The following is a 20705-nucleotide window of genomic DNA, read 5'->3' as shown; positions in this document are numbered from 1 at the left end:
GGTTGCCAACCGCCACTCAGAGCAAACAGGAAAGGAAGAAGAAGAAGAAGAAGCAGAAGAAGCAGAAGAAGAAGCAACAACAACAAATTATGTCGTCAATCGTTAAATGTGGGGATTAAATGGCCTCAAGGTATACATACATTACGAGGTGCATTTAGTTTGGTGAGGGGCGATCAGTTTTCTGAGCTTATTAGCCAGTTTTTTTTCCCGATGGTGTTATTCATGTCGCGTTTTGCGACTTGTGCGATGTTATGCTAACTAGGGAACAGATGTTAAATGATAGGCTTTTGCTGGCGGTGACTCACCAACTTTCAGCCATACCCGAGTTTTTATTTTTTTGTGATAATTTTCCAGGTCTTTGTTAAACTGCGGGCTAATGTGGTCTCGTTGTGGAGAATAGGGGAATTTGAATTTGCAACTTCGTCGAGACAAACTCTTTGCTTCCTTGTAGGTTCGTCGTACTGTGTTGATACATCGTGGTCATATCGTAGTAAATTCCGACCAAAAGTAAGTGAATATGTTTGTATTGTGCTCGTATTGAAACCAACATATATTCCTTACCATGTGTAAATGCAAAGCCTATGTAGTTATACCGCTTATCTAGTCAGTCTTCAATTAATCTCAAATAAATCCAGTATTAAGTTATGTGCGAGCATTACTTCATAACATTGGCTGTACACAACTGTGACCAACAACCAAATTAATTGTTTACCAAATAATCTCTTTCTCAGTGGCATTTCGACCAAGGTGGAACTCTATGCGTGTCAATTATGAACAGCAATTCTCGCCAGTGGATTCCAGAGAGGTAATGTTTTAATGGGTTTGAGTATCTGTGTTTACCTAACTTTCTTGTGCGGCTCTGGTAGCATAATTGGGATGTACAATTATGCAATGGAAGTCACGGGGAGGTGAAATTCAGGTTGGGTGATATGGCGTTAAAACTAAATCAAAAATTTTTTTACGACACATTTCCAGGAGGATGCTTCAGTTTATTTGCAAATTGGTACCGTCAAGACACCATGTGCAGTCATCAAACTGTAAACTAAGTAAAAATGAACACAATATCAGTTCCAATATAAAAGCAAATTACAGTTAAGTATAGAACTGCCTTTTAATAAGTGCAGTGGACCCCTGCTATTCGTGGTGGACAGGGACCAAGCCAGGCCACTATTAGCGAATTTTCATGAATAATTGGCTTTATGCAGATAATCCCACCACATTTGACAAACCAGGTAAAATCACTTCCTCTTCGCTCGTGTGACTGGGGAAGGGGACCGTTTCAAAGCACCCGTAGGTACTTTAAGCGACGGCTCCACTGGGAAGTCGCTAGTGCCTATTCGACAGAACGGGAGCATGTTTACGTCCAACTGTTCGTGCTACCGCTAGCTAGCGAGGCTTCAAAACATTTTATTGCCTGCTTGTGACCCGTATCGTATTAAAAGTACGTGAACATACCTCAAGCAAGCCTTAAACGAACGTCCTCTCCTGTCCTGACCACCGGTGACCGCCAACACATGTTTTTCCCCATTTTGTCCTGATAATACAGTCTGCTCGCTCCACTCTTGTTGTTGTCGCCACGGTAACGAGTGTATCCGGTCACATTTGAGTTGACAAGATCAAGCACCATGATCGTAAAAAACGGGATGCGGTGGTATCGGAATACAAGATTTTATTGCATTAGTCTGACAGTGCAATCGTGAAAGAGAAAATTTGTCTTGTAGTTTGATCCGGTTTATTACGTGTTGTCTGTTCCAGACGTGTTGTCTGTTCCACACCGCCGCTGACTTAAAAAAAAAAAAAAAAAAAAAAATTATAATATAATAATTTCTTATTTTATAACTTTATTGGTCGTCCGATATTTCCAATACTACGTGAAAAGACACACGACAAGGCTAAAAATAAACTAGCTTTTGGATTCAAATATACTATGCATGCGGTGATGCGGAGTAAATGTCTTTTTGATCGGATCGACGAATTATGACATTAAAGCTGGATCAGCATAAAATGCTAAATATCGACCGATACCGATCAGCCCGATAAAATCGGTGTAAAGTCTACTACAGACACTTGAGCACATAGCGTATGAGCGTATTTGATTGATGAGGTAAAGGGCTCGTCCAATGTCTTCAGCAGACATGCCCACACAGTCCTGCAGCTCAATGACGGGCCTTATTTTTCATGATTCTAGACCCTGTTAGTGTTGCACCAAAATGAAAATTCTTGGTCATAACTACATGCTGCTTCGGCTGTTTTATTGAGGTGGCAAAAGTATTTCGGTCATTGGGCCATTTTCAGCTGAACATTTTCAGTGGCCGAAAATTCGGTTCATAATTATTTTATATACACAGGGCTGCGAGGGCTCGATGTAGCGTCTGCAGTGTTGCAGAATTTGTATCGGTCCGTTGTGGTAAAGAAGGAGCTAAGCTGAAAGGCGAAGTTCTCGATTTACCGGTCGATCTACGTTCCTACCCTCACTTATGGTCACGAGCTGTGGGTCGTGATCCCGGATACAAGCGGCCGAAATGAGTTTCCTCCGCAGGGTGTCCAGGCTCTCCCTTAGAGAGAGGGTGAGAAGCTCGGTCATCCGGGAGGATCTCAGAGTAGAGCTGCTGCTCCTCCACATCGAGAGAAGCCAGATGAGGTGGCTGGGGCATCTGATTCGGATGCCTCCCGGACGCCTCCCTGGTGAGGTGTTCAGGGCATGTCCCACTGGGAGGACACCCCGGGGACGACCCAGGACACGCTGGAGAGACATCATCATTCGGTTGGCCTGGGAACACCTCAGGATCCCCCCGGAAGAGCTGGATGAAGTGGCTGGGGAGAGGGAAGTCTGGGCATCCCTTCTAAAGCTACTGCCCCCGCGACCCGACCTCGGATAAGCGGTAGAAAATGGATTGATGGATGGATGGAACCTATGGTCTGTCATTGTTTTTAGATGCAGAACCGATGTTCCCAACTTTGTGTTCTGAAGTTTTTGTCTCCAAAAGAGATCTGTCTTAGGAGTCTTTGCTTAATTCTGTCTCTTGTCTTAAATCTATGTGACAGCATAAGAGCTTTCTGACCTGGATATCATGTCTGAAAGAGTTTCATTTCAAAGCGGCCATGTTTCATTCCATAGTGATGTGCAGGTGAAGCCCCATAAATCACTGAGGCTTTCCAGCTCATCGCTTCAGGAAGAGGTTCACCCACTTGAGGGCTTATTGAAATGTGGAATACTGCCATCTGGTGTTCTAGGGTTCCATCTTTCAGGAAAGGGATTAAAATAAGCGACTGACATGGTCTTCTGGATCAGGTTTTTATTAAGATTTGATACAGGGTGTTTGAAAAATCACTAAAAAGGTGACTAAATTGCTAAGTTGTCCTCTGTTTTGGAAACTAGCTCCTCTTTGTTCGTGGCCATGTTTTTACGTCAAGCGAGAACGGGAACACACTTTGAACTATGGAAGCAAATAAAAATATTTCTTTTTGGAAATGTTCATTTTATGATGAAAAAAAAGCTTTATGACAAACTCAAATGAATTTATGAATCACTCAGGCCTCTGTTAAACAAATTAATTAATGAATCGTTGGGCAAGAAATGAACTCATACAACTTTTTTATTTATTTATTTATTTTTTTATTTTTTTTTAAATAGGTGACAGTGCATCGAGTGGTCAACATTGTTGAAAGGACTCCCCCCATCCATCCTGCAAGGGGGGACTATAACAGAGGATATGAAGATGGCCGGTGGTTTGATGACGACCCAGGCTATCATGGCGAAGAATTTCCCAGGGATGATAATTACCTACCAGATCGATATTACGACGAAAACCCCAATTATGGCAATTTCAATAGAAACTCCTCACTCCACCATCAGGTAAGGCAGGACCAGGATGTCTGAAGCCAATCATAATTCTACTCAATTCTGAAGGTCTATACACTATGGTAACAATGCAGAGAACACATTACCGTTGCCCTCTCAGGCTATTACTTTAGTTGTTGTTTTTTTTGTCTTCCCCCCCCCCCCCCCCCCTTCTCTCTTAGGAGCCACCCTATCAACGTCCACGTTATGACAGAGATGATTTGAGGCATCAGATACGCTCAAGGTGATTTATGTTAAATGTTTTACAGTATTTGAATGATTTACTTTAATCACAGTCATTTAGGGCTGCACAATTATGGCCAAAATGGTAATCACAATTATTTTTGCAAAATGGCGCATAGTATACACAGAATATAATCCTGAATTTTTTTATGTTAAGGTGACAACTTTTCTTTTACTTCCTTTTAATGCATGAAACCTGACAAGATTATATGCAGAAATACAGCATAGCAGGAGGCGTTTATCTATGAAGTTGGACATTTGCACATCCAAATAAGGATTGTCTGGCCTTGGTCTGCCTGCTGCTTCAGTAAATGAACTGCAATTAAGCAAGAAGTGCACTAGAGGGAGCCAGGGCTCTGTCTTTTAAGAACGGTATTAAAATAAGGGACAGATATAGCCTTCTGGAGCTGGTTTTAGTAAGATTTGATACAGGGTTCCGAAAGTCACGGCACTTGCATTTTCATTCATAAACATGTTTCAATGAGGAGTACAGGGTTGAATATGTATTCTAGATTCAAAATGATCTGTCTGGGATGTACCAATATAGAATGTGTGGTACTGTAGGTACGTGCCTCTTGTAGGCTGTATTGAAAGATGTTTGCTCATTAAAAATATAACTGCACAGGGACTTTTCAAACACCCTGTATAATTGAAAAGGGTTGTTTAACAGCTTGTGTATGTAGAGGTACAAAATTACGCTACATTGATTGGTACTACATTTCACCCCTCCAACTTAATGACTCCCTGATACTTCACTGTAAAAAAAGAAAAACCCTAATGGAAAATATATTTGGAAACATTTCTTTGCAACTCTACTGCTCATAAACCCCAAGGCTTAACCCCAGACAGAGTCGCTAAGTCCAGCTGTTGTAACCCCGACATCAAGACACACACTTATCACCTCGGCAGCTTCAACATACCAGCAGTTTACGGGCCCCCCCACCACTGGCAGTCTCCTTTCTAGGAGTCATACCAGGCTAGAATGGGGGACAAAGGGCACTAGTGTCTACTCATTCAGTCAAAGAACCCCCACTCCCACCCTTTACCTCACCGTAGTTGTGAAAACAGCCAGACCGCTCCCGCTTTAGTTGCGCAGATATTTTCAAATATAATCTTTCGGCAAAAAAATTGTGTTCAGGTGCTTTAAGGTTTACAATTTTAAGTGTCGCCTTGTTGCAACTCGAATAAAGTGGGGAACCACTATCAGGCCGAATTGGAGCGTTTCCCCTCTTGTGATCAAAGTCAGCAACGGCCCAATCATCGAATCTCTCCAGAATGTTATCCTGAGCAATTCTCCTGTGGTGTGGGGTGTGTTTAAAGTGATGGAAAATGACAGCTGCCAATCAGTTGCTATCAGTAACCTTTGCAGCTGCGCATACGTCATGTATTGTGACAGCGAAAGAATAGGAAATACGTGAAAATTTAACAAAGAAGCCACTCGTTCCCATCTTAACTCAATAATTTTTTTTTATTATAGTCCATTCATTCCAATGTCTTCTCTGTGACTGTAATGTAAAACAGAAGGATTGATAGCCAATTAGGAAGCAACCTGAAGATTGTGCTGTTGTTGGACACAAATAGAAGTGTAACATGACTCACGAGTCATTCACTACAACAACAATCTCTAGGACCACGCCGACATTTATCTTTGAACTTGAAACTCAAAAGTAGAACACAATCCCCTCAGCAATTCTGGTCGACCTCTAAATTTGTCGGGGTTTCAAAACAAAATTTCTCATCAGGATTTATTAATGAATTTCCCATAGGTGTGGATGTGATTGTGAATGCCCGTTTGTCTTCCCTGAAATTGGCTGGCAACCATTCCAGGGTGTCCAAAGTCACCAAGAACAGGCTCTAGTTTACCCACCACTCTAGTGAGGACAAGCAGTATAGAAAATAGACGGATGGGTTCATTGTATTTGGGGTGGGTCGATCCACATTCAAACCAAAACATCTGGACACAGGCCTAATGTGGTGCAATGGCTTTGTCAACTTTCAGTGGTTGAATAATGCGCTGACGTGGGGTTGCCACAAATCCGGTGACAGTGCGTTGTGACTTAAGCTCCATATTTAGGTTTAATTAAACAGTGCCTTCAATTGAGGACAGACGATGAAGAGTTCAAAATTGGTCTTTTTACGTGTTCCTAGGGCCAAAAGTGGAAGATTGCCAATTCCACAAATTGATCAATGTGCCTCACTGGCTCTGAATTTAAGTCTCTGTGGTTTTTCCTTCTACCAGTTACTTTTTATTGCCCAACCATTATCCACTTTCCCTCCTAAACCCGTAATGATGAATACAGAGAGATTTGAATTAACGTTCTCATCCTTCTGGCCTGACCTTTCTTTGGCAGCAACAAATTTGTAACCATTTTTTCTGTTTTTCAGGAAGAACGGACGACCCGGTCCATATTTTAATAACAGGGGTCGAGGCCACTCTCAAAAGTAAGTCAGTGCTCTTAAGTAAAATCATTATGATCCTTAGGGATGGTACCAAGTCTTGGGTTTTATTTGCTTCTACAAAAGTTTGTCTGCTATGATACACAGATACAAAATTGTACCTTATTGACTTAACCGGGCTGTGGGTCGTTTCAGTCGAGAGGACCATAATCACTTCAGCCACTCGCAGAGCGTAAAAGGGGACTGGAATCGCTCATCTGGGAAGAGGAAAAGTCAACCAACTGCCAAAAAGAACGTCTCTCCCGAGTCGGCCAAAGGCTCTGCACACCCTCAAAAGAGTAAGCCTTTATTTATGTCGATCTTGAACTTCTCAGTGATGGATTTGAAATAGCCATGTTCCCACCAAGCGCCACTGTTCAGGTCAAATCAAATTAAAAGTTCTAATTATGCGATTGCAGTACAGTGCAACCTCCAAAGCTGAACACCCCAAGATCAGTTTGGAGTTCAAGACAAATGTGGAAAAATATACCACTACAGTCAAACGAAACCTATAGTTTCAACCATCATCGTTTTTGACGTTGGGTAAGACGTCAATAAATCTCGTAAAACTTCATCTCGAATGGATTAACTCAAGTTTTTGTATGATGTCACCACAGAATTGTACCAGTGATGACAAAGAAGCGAGGCACACACACAATTTCAGGCTCATTCCCCCTTCGGCAAATGCCTGATTAGCGGATTTCTCTAAAGATAATCCTGACCAATTAATTGTTCCATGGTGTGGTCTGTGTTTAGAGTTGATTTTTTATTTATTAAAAAATTTTTTTTTTTTTTTTTTAATAAATTCTCACATCTTACTCCCCCCAATCTGATCAGGAAATGTTCGGCCCCAACAACCGTAAATGTTCAATATTTAGCAAATCCTTTTGTAAGCGGTCAACATGGAGTTGGACTGAGCCAGAGGCTCCTTCCCCATTGTGACGTGAAACCTGACGATAACCAGTTTTGAAGCAACCCGATGTTTAAAAATTGGTGCGGGTTTGTGTGCTTCAAGACACAGGGCTCATAACCCCACACATAGTCATCATTAGCTGCTATTTTCTGTTTGATGGCAGTATTAACTCATTCACTGCCACCCGTTTCCTGAGCAGGGAACCCCGAGACTGCCAGGCATTTTTGAGCAATTTCACTGATTTTTCAAGCCCCACACAATATTTTATACTTTGATGATGTAAACACCAAAACCACGAAAAGAAAGATCAGACTCTCTTCTTTCATCAGAAAAAAAAATGTCTATAGCTTATACCGTTCTCTAGTAATCAGCAATCACATATAGGCTACTTTCAGCCAAATCTGTTTCTGAAAACAGCCTTTTTGTGAAAGCAGATGCATCAAGCAGAACAATGACTTTGACACCAATATTTTTTTCTTTTGCGAAAATCTCAAAACATCTGAACATAACACAACACTGAGAAAGTACTTTTGACAGAAAAATAATTTATTTACAAGTATAACTATGGACAGAATTTATACTAGACAAAAAATGCATGACCAAATGGGTCTGCAACACTTTTTTCTCCTCATGCTCTTCAATTGTGCAATTAAGTACACAAGTATATACAATAAATGAATAGGTCATTTAAATAGACACATTCCTCCATCTTGTGATCGGTTATTGTTTTTTTAAACTCTGTGATCGGCCCCAAAAATCCTGATCGTGTAAAGCCTTGTTTTTATTACCTTGTGCGTAAAATCTAGCAAAGTTTTATCCAAACATGGATTTTATTCTTCGATGGCAGTGAATGGGATCTTGTGTGATTGTCATTCTCCTTGAAACCAGTCTGTACTGCTGCTTGAAGCACAACCTGTGCAGTTTAGAAATATAACTATTACAATAAAAATACATTGTTGAAATTGCTGTCGTGGGGCGTGGAGGGAAAAAAAGGTTTCACTTACCTTTTTTGTTTGCACTGTGTACTGGAATAGGAGTCGAACGCCTGCTGGATGCATAACCTGTAAGTTTTTAAAAATTACATACGTTTACTAGAGAATATGTTTTATTGATGACGTGTTTTGCAAGGGTAAACATTACTTTTTTTCGCCACAATCGTAAAAGATGTTCGACTCGCGGGTGTTGCATTCCTGCAAGATGGACGAAATGGAAAATTCAAATCAATACTGGCAACAGATGTTACATTGTAATGTGAACAAGTGGGACTAAATTATGTTTTTATGTAACAAGGATTGAAGGAGCATGTTTGCTCGCTAAATGCAAGTAGTGCGAGCTGCGAACCAGTTACCTTCGTTTTCGTCTGAGGAATTTCGGGATGAAGCTCGGCTGGCTATCCAGACGGAGTTCACTCACTGCGATTCCAGATCCCATTTACTCAAATCCTGATCGGCCGATGATCAGGCGACAAGCGGCCGAGAGCATCTCGCCATATGTATAGGCCGGCATTTTGCGCAATAGCTTTCCAACAAAGCGATCGGCTCGGTGCGTCATCCTTTATTCCCTTGCACGATATAAGGCGTCATTCCTGTCGGTCGCAGGAAAGCTTTTTTTTGTTGATTTCCCCCCATTTTGTCTTCTCTCTTTTCTGCTATGTTTGCCTTCTCTTATTGTCTCTTGCACCACGCCTCCTCCTTATTTTTCCTCTTCAATCTGAGAGAGGGACGTTCACCTCAAGGCATTGTTGCCCTCTACATGGTGCCATTCCTCATTACAGTTATCCAGAGGCTTGACGATCACACACAAAACTGCACAAGACCCTCCCCTACCCATCTTGTTAAAAAACGCCATTGACGTCTTTAGACTGTATTGGCAGGAACTAGATGGATGCTGAATGACGTGTTTGGACGGCATTGGCAAGGAATGAGTTAAGCATGTTGCCTTTTTTAGTTCAGGAATCGTACTTTAATTTCCAACGTGGAAAAATTCTGTATCCATACCCTTTGACTTATTGCTGATGCATCTATCTGTTGTACAGAACCCACACTAATAGGTATCCCTCCGCAAGTCCAGTAAAACCAATTACACACAGAGTGGAATGCATCAGTTTAATGGTATATTTATTGTCTAATTAAAAAAAAATTTTCCAATATGTTGTGCTTACAAATGTTTTTTTGGGAAATGTTTATAATTGAACCGTCCAATGAGATGACGCCCTTCACGTTGAAGCATCTGTTTCCAGACGAGGCGTGTAATGCCATCACATGCACTTTTTTGTGAGTTTAGTGGGAGGGAGGATAGCAATGCTTTATTGGCTCTGGCTTCACAGTCTGACCTCCTTAGTGAGAAAGTAGTTTACCTTGTGGCACTACGATGTCATAGGGATCACTTTGGAGTCATCATTTCACAGTGTACTTCCAAAAAGTGCTCTGTGGTTTAGAAAAGATGGTTTCAATCTAGTCAACATGGTAAACGTCATTAGACTAAGACAAATTTCTTTGCTTTGATTTCTGAGCTGTGCAAGCATATTTATGTGCTGCAAATGTAGTTCTTTGTTGTACAACCTTTTGAAGAGGCAGTAAACCAGCGAGAAAACACCCACCTCCATCTGGACCACTAATTAGGCCAGTAAAGCATGCTAAAATGGGGTTCTGGTGATTTTTGTGTGCCAACTAGTTGCGTTTATGCTCACAAGGGGCGATGATTAAATTCCAGGGGTGATTCTAGGGCCAGAGGTTTAGGGGTGCAGAGCCCTCAGCCAGGCAAGATCAATTTCACTCTTTTGTACATTGTAACGCAGTTTCATTCCCACAATTCTGAAAGAACATCATAACACTTTTTGGGAAAGTCTGTCACTTAACCATCAAATCTGAAAGGTTATTTAAATTCTGACCCACAGCAAAAGAGGAATGGATTGGAATAAAAAAAATAAACATATTGTAGTTGTAGTAGCCGTTGTAACCCTAATTTCTGGTGTAAGACAACTCTGTTTCATACAGCAGCACCTCTACATGTACATTAACAGTTCACTTTTTCTTTTGTGTGGAGTAAACCAGCTCCCCAGTAGTCAGTACCAAAATGGACCTTGCGTTTATATTTTTGAACTTTTATTTGAAATGCAATGTTGAACATGTAAAACACAATAGAAAATGAGTTTTGTCAATACTTTGAGTAATATAACTAATATTGTAATTTCTCAACTATAATGTGCACCCCCCCCCCCCCCCCCCCCCCCAAATCTTAAAGTCAATACTGTGTATTATACATGGGTATAGTAAAAGTTAGAAATTTCCTTCACATTGAAATGTTTAAGTATTTATGCTCTGATGCACCCTAGTGTTTGCTTTTGACACTGTGGCTTTATGGAGGTATTTTCCACCTCGCACGTGATCATTGGCACATCAACCGGCTTGCGCCACGTAGTGAAATCTAGAGAAGCCATGTACACGTTCACTCGTTCACTCCTAGTGGAAGATAATAATTTTAAAAATAGTGAAGACACAGCAAAGGCTGCAGATGGAGGATGAACGCATATAAGCTCTATAAAGAGGCACATTATTACAACTATTTATGGTATTTGGGGACTAATTGACATAAAGCAGCACTTTAACAACTATACAAGGGCGGTAGGCATGCTGGGACATCATCTGATAGTGAGCCGCCATTTTTAAACGATGACATCATATTTGATTTGCAAGGTTTGTAGTGAAACATCCCAATCACTTGTGGCATTTTGGCCCACCTGGAGACTACATGCTACAATTTGGTGACTTAAGCTATAGTAATTAATATAGTCTTACCTCTGCAATTGACTGCCGACCAGTATAGGGTACACCCCACTTTTTGGCGACAGCTCACCCGCCACCCATATGAGGGTAACGGAAAATGGATGGATAGATGATCGATCGACGGTTTTACCTTGACTCAGTCATTCTTAGTGTGATACGAGTACCAATTATGATATGTGGTTTCTCTCATGGTACTCGAAAGAATCAGTGTTTATGTACAGTTGTATTTAATTTTGTAGTACATTTGCATTTATTAATTTTGTTTTCTGTTTTTCTGTATTTAAGTGCAGCGTTGTTCAAACTGCATAATGTTACTGTGATTTACAAGGATATTAAAAGTACTTTTTAGGAATAAAACCTTGGAGGGCCAAAAATTGTTTTAGCTGGTACTTGGTGTCAAACGTTTGAGAACCACTGGGCTAGAGCCAATGGCAGTTTCCTAAAGTTAAACCACACAACCAAACGTTGTCCTCCACTTTCTAATTAGTTTTTTCTTTAAAAAGATAAGCCTGTTGCTGTTCCAACCCCATCTTCGAGTGTCCCTGCAGAGGAAGCTCCTCAAGAGTCTTCATCAACAAAGGTAACTAATATTTGCTCTTGATGGACTTGTCGGTGACTCCACTAACTGTCGACATGTGGCGTGGTCAACACTGGTTAAAGAGTTGTCTCTTTTTGCGTTTGGAAAGGCTTTGAAATCAGAACCAGTTTCTAAACCTGGTGACCTCACCGCTGACCCTCGACCTTTGCTCTACCAGGAAAAAGCCACTGATTCTGTACCGGTGGCGGAGGAAGAGGAGGCGGTGGCGCAGGAGGAGGCGGTGGAGGAGGTGGAGGCGGTGGAGGAGGTGGAGGCGGCGGCGGAGGAGGAGGAGGAGGAGGAGGCGGCGGCGGAGGAGGTGGAGGAGGAGGCGGCGGCGGCCGCAGCAGCGGCGGCTGCTCCTCCTAGCATGGAGCCCGAGACGACCCAAGATGAAGAATTAAAGGCCCGGCGGTCGGAAGCCATTAAAGCCAAAGCTCTGGAAATTGAGAAGGTAAAGTTGTTCCATGATGAAAAATCCCATATTATATTATTCTTTACTAATAGGGCCCGTACAAGATAATAGTGTTTTTCCATGGGGATGTCGGCCTGTGCTATCAAATAGGTCCATACTATTGGTGTACACTATTCAATTTGTCTATACTAAAGACCACAGGTCCTCAATTGAATATAAAGTGGTCTAGTTGAGGGACATTTCTTCCAGCCAAGGTCCAGAATATCATAGTCAAGTATAACGTGACATTATAAACCAGTCACCAACTATAAATTTGTGGGGGGGTTTATCACTTAACTAGGAGGAGTAATAAAACAAATCTTAAATATTTGTTGCATAAAGTCTTTTTGAATAGGGAATCTTGCAGTGCGAGAATTTTGAGTTGCTATTTTCTTTCGTGATTCAACTATTATGACTATAAACACTGGTAACTAATTAACGACCAAAAACCTTTAGCTCCCTTTTCTTTTGCTGTTTACCCTCACGCTAGCTTTTTTGGACTTCTCACCGCTGGCCTGTTGCTAACACAAGCTCCTTCGATGTGATTGGCTTAGTCATGGAACATGGGTGGAGTTGTAATTCATGTGCTGGGGCGTGATGACCAGATAATGGTATAATGCCCAGTTTACTGGAAGTCTGTGCGCAAAATAAAATAAGAGTACTGTATATACCCAAAATGGTGTGGTGGTTAAATTACAATGTCAAAGTACTATATTCCAATAATAGATCTACAACCGTATGTAGAAAGGTGCCAGTCCGGATTGCAGTCTGCCGGTTAAGGATCTCTGCTGTAGAAATTACTATACTGCACTATACCATACTTTGCAGTGTAACAGGTCCGTTTCTAAATGAAAACATTGTCGTTGCTTCTGCACTAGAAAAAATCACAACAATCATGATGGAATTACAGTGCTTTTGGTGTCAAATGCTTGACAAAAGTTCCTAATGGTTTCACCCAGTTCTAGTAAGATACATGTAAGAGTCTGTGTGGTTGCTGTGAGTACGATCATCTTGGTGCCTAAAGTCAAAGCAAAAAAAGGTGTACAGTACACAAATCCCCCCAGGCCACAACACGTTTCTGTTTCAAAATACGAGTCAGCAGGTTACGAAGCTTGCTATTTGCCATCACACTGTCTTTTACCGCCCTTAAGTCCCTCTTCGCTATAGTATGTGCCACTTATCTGTTCCTGTTAAAGCAGGGCAGGAATTGGCCCACGGGATGTCAGGGCGGCCCACCCACAGTGTGGTACGTCTTTTGGCATTAGCTCCCACATGCTTAACCCCCCATTTCCCAGCGCTGCCACAGACGAGGGGTGGGAGGCAGGAGCTCTTCGGTGCCTTTACAGGAACATCTGCCTCCGAGCTGTACGGATCAGATTGTGGGCAAATCTGGTGGGTAACTTGTAAAATAAGCTTTCATTTTGCATTGAAGAAACCATACGTTCCTCATTTCTATTCCTAGAACTTAAAGCAGTTTAGGTCACCCAGTTCATTAACTTCTTTTTTGGTGCTCTGATACCGATCAGTGTTTCTGCGGGGATTCTGGGGTTAAGAAACAGTCTTTAAACCTTAAACAAATACTGTACATCATACCCATAAACATGCCTGGCATAATAAAAACATTTTAAGACCTCCTTCCAAATACCTCTTTCATAATGTCATAGATGGTAAGTGAAGATAATGGACCACAGAACAAGTGATCATACAAGATAGCAACTCTTAAAATATCCATTCAGAATTAGCGAGTGATTCCTCAGAGAACTCTACTGATGAAACGTATCCTTTTTCACAATTAGCCGTTTTTCGAGATGTTGGCTTAGCAGGCAGCTTTTAATATTGCCTAATGTATACCAGCCCTCAATTAGAATGCTTGTTATGCAGGACACCCGCCTGCCTCATTTGAGCCCCACATGTGAGGGCCGTATGTGTAATCTTACTTAGGGCCCCAACTTCCATTACCCCCCCCCCCCCCTTTTTTTTTTTTGCTATCCCTGTGCACTCTCCTGAGTATGTTCACAATTTGGACCTCCACAAACATCCGATTTGGGTTAAAGCCCACTTTTTTAAAGGCTCCTCCCCTTCGTGTCAGTGCTCTTTTTGGGGCTTCCAACCTGTGTGGCCCCATAGTATCGGGTTTAAGGATTTTATAAAGTGGAGAACCTCGATCCAATGCTTTCTTAAAACATATAGGTAAAAAAATAATCACTTCTGTTTTTGCAAGTAAATCCACACTCACATGTCCCATCAAGAGGAAGCATATGAAGTCATACTCAATTTTGAGGCCCTATCCCTCCCCTTTTTTCCCCCAAGCTTCCAAGCACCAAACTGTGGATTGAACGTGATTTGTGAACATTAAATCTGAAGACCCTTTTGAAATAGGTCATCAGTCAGATATAATTAGAGTGAGCGGCGTGGTGGAACTTCATCAAGTCTCATGTCCCCAAATAATACAGTGGAACCTTCAAAGTCTGCAGGGCTGGTTGACTTCCAAGACCATCCATCCATTTTCTGTAGTCCTCATCAGGGTCGCATGTGAACTGGAGCCAATCCCATCAGATTTAAGGGGTACGTCCTGGAGTGGTCGCCAGCCAATTGCAGGGTGCATACCAACAAACAACCATTCACCCTCAATATTCACACCTACATGCATGTTTTTGGAAAGTGGGAGGAAGACAGACTATTTTCGCGATTTCTGGGTAGCCAGCACTCCTGCTGAAAAAAATGAGCCGTGCTCGAGAATGATGAGCGAGGAATTTGGCATATCTGGTAAGTACTACGTGTTTACAGCTGTCGGTTGTAGAAGCGAAGACATGTTCTGCGTGTACGCTACTGCTGTGGTTGTATGCCATATTCAAATTAAGGTAAACAGCGATCCAATCAGTGCAAAGCCTGTTTTACAAATTGAAGACTAAAGAGAAATCTAGCATTATCATCTGCCAGGCCTAAAAGACAAACTAGAATAGCTTGAAAAACGGCATCTCCAACCCAAATGATCTTGCAAACCCGATAAAATTACATCAAAGATTACATTTAAAAAAATTTCAGTGCCATGAGACCTTGAAGCTTTTCCTCTTTTCCCCTCACCGCTAACCTTCTTTGGTGTCCAACCAAAAGCCAAAGTACACTAACAATACAGTTGATCATTTCAATGGCCACTGAGCTGAATTGACATCTGCTAGCAGCTTGTTAAATCAAGATTTTTTGGCCCTTTGAGGCATATTTGTCCTGCCCAAGTTGTACCACTTTGGGTCCTTTCCACTTCGGGGGTTCCACTGTACTGGTTTTAGGTAAATGCGAGGAGTATTCTTCCGGGAAGAAGTAATTGAAATGCCACCTGAGCTTTCAGTTGTGTCATGTTAAACACTGTTAAAAATGATACTAGAAACAATCATCCCAAGATGTGGTTGCACACACAGTAAGTTTTGTATGTACTTCTTGGCGCTGAGGACTGTCATTATGCGGATCAAACGCATCCCACAGTCTGGGGTATTTCTGTCTTTTGCGGCTGACTCGTCTGTGAGCACAAAGGTGTAGAGAGAACGACAAGTATTCCAGTTGCGCTGATAGCTGTAATAAACTCTGTATACTACCATTATTTTCCATACTGTAGTTTCCCTCCTGCGTGAAAACGAATAAAAGCTTGGTATGCAGGAATGGGGTAATTCAACGTCTTTATGAACATGCTGTAGCTAGTTCAGCTGGAGAATTAACATTAGGAGACAGAAACATAGAAGTTTAGGTATCCACAGGCTGGAACTTGCACAATGTTGGTTTCTTTTCTGGGGAAGTGGGGTACACAGATTGAGAATTGGGCTGAATTTGAAAATCTTTTCCCCCTTTCGATCAAAGTCAGCAAATGCTCGATTATGGGATGTTTCTAAAAGATTATCCTAAGCGATTATGTGGTGTCTGGTGTTTTAGAGTTTTTGTGACTCCTTTGCTGTCAGAACATCTTGTGGAACCTCTAAGGTTGACCACAATCCATTCTAGGAAGATGGTCAACCTATGATTTGTTCGGATTTTAAGTATTCCCATGGAAAAAATGGATAAAGAAATTCCAGGCTCAAGCTGTGACCTTCATAAAATATTTATTAACTGTACGGGCAGTAACATTTTAACATGCTCTACTGTCATCCAATCGTAAAAATTGAAAGCTATCCACGGCCATTGATCAGAACTTAAAAACATAAAACCCAATCTTCACACCATCGACCTTTGTCACAAATGCACTGTATGCATATCACATTTTATCATTCTCGTCTCACAAATGTGCAAAGTTAATATATAAAAACATGCAACATTAACTTTTAAGTGGCAACACCAGTCTTAGTGCTTTGAATGCAATCCTGTTTTTTTCACATAATTTCCTGTGTAAAGTATCGCTGAGTAAATTTTTGTAAATATTTTATGTTTTGACATTTTCAGTTTTCAATGTAATGTTTCAATGTAAGTTTACAGTTTACAGCTATTATAATAGTGTCAGTTTAGTGTCCTCAAATAACTCGACACAAAGCCATTATTGTCTAAACCACTGACAACAAAAATGAGAATACCCCGCTCGCACTTAAGTTTTGATGCTTAAGCCACACAGACGCAATCTATAGATGTTTTGGGAAGTAAATATATCTTTTAATAGAAAACTGTCTTTGTCAGTTTGGTGAAAAGCAGGTAAGCAGAAGAGTTACATTCTGTCAGCCCGAGAGACCTTCAAGGGGTAAAGGTGATCTGGACTGCTTTAAGTCAACCCTGGAGGACCTGGCTGTCCCGGCCTGCCCCGGCCTGCCCACTTGCCTGGCTGGTGTGGCCCTAAAATCCATGTATGGTCCCCCATTAAGCCTTTTCTCTTTCTCTCAGGTGATAAAGATGATGTGAGCTTGCACCTGGGACACCTACAAAGAACTTAACAGCCACTTTAGGTCGGCACTAAAGTCCGCGAGGGATGTGAGAGCTTGTTACAATGTGGTGTGAAAGAATGGCGCAGCAGGCTGAAATACTTTTGACACCTCACGTTCTCGTTTTGTTACGGGCCGACATTCGCCTCGACTGCGCTCACATGAACGCGTTCACACACCTGTTTCGTAGAATACGCCGCTTTAGCAAGAATAGTTCATAACGTTCACCCTATACGCGAGCATTTAAACAGCTGCTAGACACTACCTGCCTCGTTGTTTTCCTCACTGTGCACTTAGACACGGTGGTGCGAAGTAACAAAGTTGAAATTCTAAGTAGACTTTTAGATCTAGTGAGTATTTATTTTTTCTGACAACTTTTACTCCCTACTTTTGAAATCATGTATCTGTACTCTGTAGTCTTTACTTTGTCATAATATTAGGCTTGTTCAAGATTAAGATGACCTTATTGTCCCACAGTGAAATTTGATTTGAACGCTCAGACAAACCGCAGGCACTGCAAGCAGACATAATAGAGCCGCTGATAATAATGTTAAAATGTGCTTGAGATAAAACAATGGCAACAATAAGAACAGAAATACATCCAATAAAATAACTGGCACAACAATAACAGTTTGGTAGAGTAAAAGCCATAAAACCGAGTAATAAATAATATCATTAGACAATGTTGATCACATCCCTCCATGCAACAATTATTTGGGGCCCTGTGTTTTCTCAAGTTGTTGTTGTGAGATAGATGTTGGGAAGAAGGAGCATTTATAGCATAAACGTCTGTAGCTGGTCTCTCCGTAGTGTCTCCTTGGTGACGATAACTCGTACTCTTGAGTACAGGACATGAGAAGGTGGAAAAAAACAGGGACAGCTGTGACATGGAGGAACCTGAACCTATTTATTTGACAGTAAATGTTTTACTTTTAAATTGATGAGTCTGTACTTTTTTAATTTTGCTGCAGTACAGAAGTTGAATCAGTACTTTTACTTTCAGCAGTGTTTTATTTATTTATTTATTTTTATTAACATAAGTATCTTAAGTACAGAGTGTGAGTGCAGTTGCCACTTCAGCTTATACATAAACATAAAATTTACATCGGAGCATAAAATATATCTTGTTAAATGGGCACCAAAATCAGGGGTGAGAATGCTAAATCCTATCAGGGGCCCCTGAGGGCCATACATGTTTTTACATAAAAATGTAGTGCAATAATTGAACAAATGTAAGTGTTTGTGGATAAAATGTTTTGGGTCTCATCGGAACAATTCCCATGAGGTGCTGTTGGGCCCAAGTGTGTGTGTGTGTTTGTGTGTGTGTGTGTTTTTTTTTTAAATAAAATATGCCATAATGTGTTTTTACTTTTTTTAATTGTGTTTTTTATTTTGCCCGCAATTGGAAATCTCGGATGCCATGAAAGTGGGAAACAATTGTGATTCCCCCCTGAACACCAGTTTCTCTCAATGACACCAAATTTGCTAGACATGTTCAGCATGGCGGGACGCATGAAAAACTCTCAAGATCCTTCGCCTGAAAAATAACTTTTTCGGGGGATGGAGGGCCAATCAAATTGTCTTTCTTGTTGGCCCATGGCCATTACATTTTCCAACCCTCCTTCAACTTAAAATTTAAAATCTAGAGTTAATTGGTAAAATAATTGTGCATATTCTGTACATTTCACTGACCATATGTAATTGTGCTCTTGAAAGACCAATTCAAGGTATCTTAGCCAACTCTTTCATTTCCCCCTTATCCAGCCACCCCCCACCCATTATATTAGGAATATTATTTTGTTTACAACAGTTTTGTTTAGTTTATTTGTTTTTTTGTGCAGCATTACAGGCAGGATTGCGAGACATTCGTCACGGTGGTGAAAATGCTGGTATCCAAGGAGCCCACTTTGGAGAATCTTCTTCATGGTGCTCTGAATGCAAACTTGTCGGAGATGAAACAGAACTGCTTTGCTGCCCTCAGGCACTATGTGAAAGAACTCGATGAGGCATTGGAGTTGTCGGACACTACAGTTTAATGTGGACATCGTTTTTGTTTTGTTTTTTTTAACGAGTTTTTCTTTTAATCACATTCTTCCAGGGGAATGAAGTGTGTTTTTACTTGGTTAATATCATTGATAATTTAATCTGTTTTTGTTTTTAATAAGATTCATAATTATACAGTATATAAAGTTCCTGCACTTTTCCACTTAACAAATCTATTGTTTCAGACTCCATTCGAACAGTTAAACTGATAGTGTTGTTTGTCAAGTGCAGTTAATATGGCTGTATGAAAACCCAAATATTTTACTGGTGAAGGTACAACTGTTTTTTATCTTGCCAATAAATGTTTAGGATGGTCTAACAAAAGCTAATTCAGGAACCTTTTCTTATATTATTATACAAAAGTATTGCACTGTAATTAGCAGAAAGCTGATGTATTTGAGGGTTGCGTCAAATTGTGTCTCAATTTGGAGTGCCTTGCCGTAGTGATTAAAACTAGGGCTGAACGATTAATCGAATTCAAACCAACATTGCAATGTAATAGAATGCAACTTTTAAATCGTGGAGGCTGCGATTTAAAAAAACGTTCATGTGAAATATGAGTTAACGTGGCAGATATTCATGTGCTGTAAAAACGTCTACCATATGGTTTGTAATTGTATGTCTATCTTAGATTTCCCTCTAGCCGCTACTGGCGGCAAGTGGAGTTTTTCCTCCGAGCGGGACAGACAGGCTCACGGGCTTTTAAAGCTGCGGGAAGCCGAGCAGCCACGAGTCCCTCGCAATCGATTGATAAAGAGAAGCCCGCAGGCGGCCAGGCCCTTGCTCAACGACAAATTGAAGCATATAACCATGAGGTACCTTTTGAAGTGTTAATGTTCATCCTGCAGCTAGCTGTCTTCATCAACACAAAAGCCACGGCTACGCTGTCACAGTTTGGTTAAGTGGGCTGGCTTGGCACAGTGGCTTAGCTAGTCATTTGGAAGCCGGATGCAAACCCTTTCACAGAGGTGTCCACATCCACAAAAACTTTTTTATTTTTTTTCCTTCCATTTTTACAAGGGGTGACTACTGTATATACGGTATTTATACCACTTTGTCCTGCTTTTGAAATCTGTTACAATTATAAGACAGCTTAATACTAGTGACTGGACATAACCATTTTTATATGCTCCTCCATCCAGCGAATATTAAGCACCAAAGATTTTGAATGTTTATCAACTAAAAGGTGTGAATTTGAGAAAAGTCTACCCCAAAAGTTTACAAGGCTTGACGTTAAATTAGTCCATATTCTGCTGTGATTGAAGGTTTTTCTTTTTCCAATTCAATGTTAAAATAAATGTTATTCATATCAATTCATCAGAACATTTAGGGCAGAAAAATGGAAAGAGTTGTTTATACGTTGATTGTATCCAATGTCATGGAATGATTTATTTCTTGCATTTAGTGAATAATGCCGAAGATAAACTTCCACCCCACCCCCCCCCCCCAAAAAAAATCACCTGCTAAATCGCAATATTGGTTAAAAATTTGATTTGTTTTCTAAATCGTTCAGCCCTAATT

General features: G+C 40.9%; 1 protein-coding gene across 1 annotated transcript; it reads left to right on the top strand.

The window, feature by feature from the left end:
- Positions 1-34: 34 nt before the first annotated feature.
- Positions 35-20613, top strand: LOC133403266 (periphilin-1-like). Its single transcript, XM_061678021.1, has 11 exons — positions 35-130; positions 452-507; positions 732-805; positions 3635-3856; positions 4024-4085; positions 6470-6526; positions 6677-6819; positions 11722-11798; positions 11974-11997; positions 12112-12249; positions 18983-20613. Coding segments are annotated over exons 2-11 (993 nt in total). The 5' UTR covers positions 35-130; positions 452-506; the 3' UTR covers positions 19178-20613.
- The last annotated feature ends 92 nt before the right edge of the window (positions 20614-20705 follow it).

This window comes from Phycodurus eques, chromosome 5, assembly GCF_024500275.1.
Source record: "Phycodurus eques isolate BA_2022a chromosome 5, UOR_Pequ_1.1, whole genome shotgun sequence".
Classification (NCBI taxonomy): Eukaryota; Metazoa; Chordata; class Actinopteri; order Syngnathiformes; family Syngnathidae; genus Phycodurus; species Phycodurus eques.
Note: the sequence above shows the minus strand (reverse complement) of the source record. Positions and strands in the feature narration are given on the sequence as shown.